The following is a 5,000-nucleotide window of genomic DNA, read 5'->3' as shown; positions in this document are numbered from 1 at the left end:
GCAACATAGTCTCCAATCATCCTTTACTGCGTGCTACCTATGCAGATGCCCAGTACGCTGCTTTCCCATCTCTAGCTTCTCTAGCGCACATTCTTCTCACTGGACTTTTCCTACGGTGACACTTCGTCATACTGATGCCGCCTTCGCTTAGTGCACTATCGCCTATGTTCTCGTGCTCTATTATCGCCCAAGTACTCTCGTAGTCCCGACGCCTGCGTCCGCGATACCCCCAGTTTCGCATAGGCCAGTTCTGTCCCCTATAAAAATTGTCATGTGAGGACTACTCTTCAGCCCACTACCGGCTACAATGACTGCTCCTTAAGTATAACTGAGCTAGTCCCACGCTTGGGCCGCGCACACATCCGGAAGGTGTGTCGTCCTTCTTCTGTTACCCTAACTCACTCTGTGTGCCTACAGTATCTCCCTCCAAGACTCATCCGCTCTCCGTCGAAATCTGAACGTCTCCGGCAGCGCCTGATAAGAGCAAACTCTCTTCTCGCGTCGAATTGATCGCCAACTCTTTCGACCCTTTCCGTACAGTCGCAGAAAGCACAGACACGCACAGACGCTTTCAAGCCTCACAATCCCGTCGGTCACGAGTACACCAGCTCCCAAGCACCTTCTATTGGCTCCTCTATCTGGTCAGTCTCGTCCTTCGCACTACCAATCTCGCATATTAAGTGCGCGCTAACAAGCCCTTCCTCTCCCATCCCTTAACTATACCTATCAGACTCGCCGCATTCGCAATGACCCCGTAGATCCCAAGCGCCGTGTAGTTCCCCGCTTCCTTATCTACTATAGATCTGCAATCACTCTTCGACCAGTACTGTAACTTCACTCATGTCCCATTGCTCTTCCGCCCAAGCCCCGTCGCTACCTCGCGCTCACTGTCATTGACACCCAATTGGATATGCTGTGGGCTCCCCCATGTAGTCCATGATTTGAGTCTCTCACACCCATGCCTAGTACCACGAACAGGAATCTCCTATCTCAGTCATCATGAGAACCACTCCGACTTTCTCCCGCTTAAATCGCCCATCCTAACCCAGGATCTCTTGTGCTCCTACTTCCATCTCTCTCCAGCTTGCTGGTAGAATTTCTCCGGTCGCGGGCCGCCTATCGCCGCGCGCGCTAATTCCCTTTCAACCTCTCGTCTCGCCGCTCTCGTCCCTGCGCACCGCCCCATCGGACCAAACTTAGTCTCAGGCAAACGAGACCAACACTCTCTTAGTATGACGCCTCATTTACCAATACTCCCCGGTGTAATACTGCGCTCTACCTGCGCTGCCCCGTACACGTTGTCTCTCCTGCACGCTTCTCTACTCGTGGCGCCTCCACTCCTTCACACCGCCTCGCTCTCGGCCATCCACGGCAGCGTGCCTCGTCCACAACGGGCTCTCCGTCAACCGTCTCCGGCCACGTTATTCTTCATATCGACCTCGACACATATTGCCTACTGAATCACTGCCTCGAGTCGCTTATACTCCTCCCTCCCTCCACACACCAAACATTACTGCTTAACCCTCAGTACCAGTGCGCACCCTAAAAGGCCGCTGGACCGCGTTCCACGCCTTGAGGCAGCAGCCATCATTTCCTCTGTCTCCCTGAAGGGTATAAAACACAAGAGGACCAGCCAGAACACGGCTCCGTACAGCTTCACTGTGGACCTACAACTCCTCCCACGGGCCACAATACTCGCTACCTTCATCTTTCATTTGGGAACATTCTGGAACAAGAGTGTATGGTAGCAGGACAATGAGGATGTGTTGGTAAGTGTGTGTGTGTGTGTGTGTGTGTGTGTGTGTGTGTGTGTGTGTGTGTGACCCATATCTTTACTGCCATGTATATTTTTACTGCCATGTAAATCTTTACTGCCGAACATGTATGTCTTTACTGCTATGTATATCTTTACTGCCATAGCTCTGCTGTTAAACCTCTTAGTGCTGCTTCTAACTTTCCGTTGAAGAGCTGATGGCTGGGTTGGGACTGCGTGTGTTATTGATGTTCTCAGTGAGATGTCAGCTCTTCACCTGATATCCCTGGGCCTTCACTGTGTGTTGTTGTTGTTATTGTTGTTCTCAGTGAGATGTCACCTCTTCACCTGACATCCACCTGGGCCTTCACTGTGTGTGTCATTTGGACAACAGCTATAGGTGACCAGACTCCAGTCTTCATCACTCTAAACACACCGACAGCCAGGGAGACCAACACACCCACAACCATCCACCCTAGCACAGACAGCGTTCCAACAGACATTAGCAATCCAGACGGACATGTCACCAACAGCGCTCCAACAGACATTAGCAATCCAGACGGACATTTCTCCAACAGCGCTCCAACAGACATTAGCAGTCCAGACGGACATGTCACCAATAGCGCTCCAACAGACATTAGCAATCCAGACGGACATTTCTCCAACAGCGCTCCTACAGACATTAGCAGTCCAGACGGACATGTCACCAACAGCGCTCCAACAGACATTAGCAGTCCAGACGGACATTTCTCCAACAGCGCTCCAACAGACAGGTGAGTAGCTCTAACATCCACTGCTTTAGTCTAGGTCTGATAGATATGAATGGCTGAATCCAGTTTAGAACTGGAGTGATGTTTAAAAAAAATATATATACAAATATTGAAACTTTATTTAACAAGGCAAGTCAGTTGAGAACAAATTCTTATTTACAATTACGGGCCTACCACCCCGGGCCAAACCCGGACGACGCCGGGCCAATTGTGCGCCTCCCTATGGGACTCCCGATCACGGCCGGTTGTGATACAGCCCGGGGATCAAACTAGGGTCTGTAGTGACGCCTCTAGCACTACGATGCAGTGCTTTAGACCGCTGTGCCACTCGGGAGGTCTAAATGTGACAGCCCAGAGAGGCTGTAGTCATAGGTCTGACGGATAGGAATGGAGTTCAGGCTGAATCTAGTATACAACTGGAGTGATAGCCCAGAGAGGCTGTANAGTGATAGCCCAGAGAGGCTGTAGTCATAGGTCTGACGGATAGGAATGGAGTTCAGGCTGAATCTAGTATACAACTGGAGTGATAGCCCAGAGTGCTTGTGCATTTTTCATACCATTACAGAGTAAATATATATTATGTTTACTGTGCTTACAGATATGAGAGGTTGGGGAGCTCCACACAGAGAGTTCTAGAAACAGTGACCGTGACGACCATTGCAGGGACCATCAAGACCACCGCTGCCGTGACAACAGTAGTAACCAGTGCAACAGTCGCTCCTCAAGCCTCAAGCACCCAGCCGCACATCCCTCACACAGTCATATCACCGGTGGCGACAAACCCCACGGCAACAACCTCAGCACCATCTCGCGCCCCCAAAAGACCACCCTGCTGTCCTCCCCCCACTCGCATGCCCACCCTTCCCCCTCATCAGTTCATAGGTGACGAGGGCGACTATGACGATGAGTCTGAAGAAGAGGAGGAAGGAACGGAGGAGGAGGAGGAGGAAGGAGGCAAACTCATAAAGGAGAATCTGTGTGACTTTGACCCCTGCTTGCACCTGCAGAGACCCTGTCCAGAGGTCAGGGAGGCCAAGGGGCAGAGCTGCCGCTGCCCGGGCCTGACTCCAACCTCTGTGACCCCTGACCCTGTGGTGGCGCTGGAGGTGTGGGGGGTATGGCCTGAGGCTGTGAGGGTGCGTTGGTGCGCCCCGTACTCGGCTGTGAGTAAGTTTGGTGTGTGGGCGCTGAGCGAGAACGGCAGTGTGTTCAGTAACGGCAGCGTGAGCGCCTGGTCACGCCAGGCCAGTGTGTTCGGGCTAAAAGCGGGACGGAGATATAGAGTGTGTGTAAGCGCACTGAATGGAGCTGGAACGTCACACACCCGCTGTGTGCCTGTGTCCACCCCAGTAGGTGTAGAGGCCGTTGTGTTGTACGTGCTGACGGGACTGTGTGCCGCCCTGGGGATGACGGTTGTTGTGCTGAGTGTGTTTCTTCACAGGATCTGGAAGATGCAAAACACACACTATCTGTTTGACCCGCGGGCACACACACTCTACAACCCACGTCTCGACACCAAAGTCTCACCACCCACGTCTCACCACCCACGCCTCACCAGCCTGGTTTCAATCACTAACCCGGCCTACACACACACCGATGAACACACTGTGTCTCCCTCTGCACGATACACGCAGACAGATCAGCTGAAGTTATCCACTAACGTACACAATGAATAACAACACCTGTAACCACCCATACCACCCTTAACCACATACCTACCACCCTTACCCACATACCTACCACCCTTAACCACACATCTACCACCCTTACCCACACACCTACCACCCTTACCCACATACCTACCACCCTTACCCACATACCTACCACCCTTACCCACATAAGAGAGAGATTTAGGTATGTGGAAGGTGGTAGATATGTGGGTAGGGTGGTAGATTGTGGGTAAGGGTGGTAGGCATGTTAAGGGTGGTAGGTATGTGGGTAAGGGTGGTAGGCATGTGGGTAAGGGTGGTAGGCATGTGGTAAGGGTGGTAGGCATGTTAAGGGTGTAGATTGTGGGTAAGGGTGGTAGGTATGTGGGTAAGGTGGTAGGTATGTGGGTAAGGGTGGTAGGTATGTGGGTAAGGGTGGTAGGTATGTGGGTAAGGGTGGTAGATATGTGGTAAGGGTGGTAGATAGTGGGTAAGGGTGGTAGCATGTTAAGGGTGGTAGGTATGTGGTAGGGTGGTAGGATGTGGGTAAGGGTGGTAGGATGTGGGTAAGGGTGGTAGGATGTGTAAGGGTGGTAGATATGTGGGTAAGGGGTGTAGGTATGTGGGTAAGGGTGGTAGGTTATGTGGGTAAGGGTGGTAGGTATGTGGGTAAGGGTGGTAGGTATGTGGGTAAGGGTGGTAGTATGTGGTTAAGGGTGGGTAGTATTGGGTAAGGGTGGTAGATGTGGGTAAGGGTGGTAGGGATGTTGGTGGTAGGATGTGGGTAAGGGTGGTAGGATGTGGTTAAGGTGGTAGATATGTGGGTAC

At 52.2% G+C, this 5,000-nt stretch overlaps 1 protein-coding gene across 1 annotated transcript; it reads left to right on the top strand.

Annotated features, from left to right (window-relative positions):
- The first annotated feature begins 1,656 nt into the window (after positions 1 to 1,656).
- On the top strand, positions 1,657 to 4,313 carry LOC112071063 (leucine-rich repeat neuronal protein 4-like). The gene is made up of 3 exons (XM_024138519.2): positions 1,657 to 1,769; positions 2,083 to 2,526; positions 3,122 to 4,313. Exons 1-3 carry the CDS (start codon positions 1,756 to 1,758, stop codon positions 4,197 to 4,199), a joined length of 1,536 nt encoding a protein of 511 aa, XP_023994287.1. The 5' UTR covers positions 1,657 to 1,755; the 3' UTR covers positions 4,200 to 4,313.
- The last annotated feature ends 687 nt before the right edge of the window (positions 4,314 to 5,000 follow it).

This window comes from Salvelinus sp. IW2-2015, unplaced genomic scaffold (genome assembly GCF_002910315.2).
Source record: "Salvelinus sp. IW2-2015 unplaced genomic scaffold, ASM291031v2 Un_scaffold1508, whole genome shotgun sequence".
Lineage (NCBI taxonomy): Eukaryota > Metazoa > Chordata > Actinopteri > Salmoniformes > Salmonidae > Salvelinus > Salvelinus sp. IW2-2015.
The sequence above is the reverse complement of the archived record's forward strand: the minus strand, read 5'-3'. Positions and strand labels throughout refer to the sequence as shown.

Excerpts from the sequence above, each read along its gene's own strand:
- LOC112071063 (XM_024138519.2), top strand. Across the intron at positions 2,527-3,121 it reads AACAGCGCTCCAACAGACAG|ATATGAGAGGTTGGGGAGCT; the intron begins GTGAGTAGCTCT and ends CTGTGCTTACAG.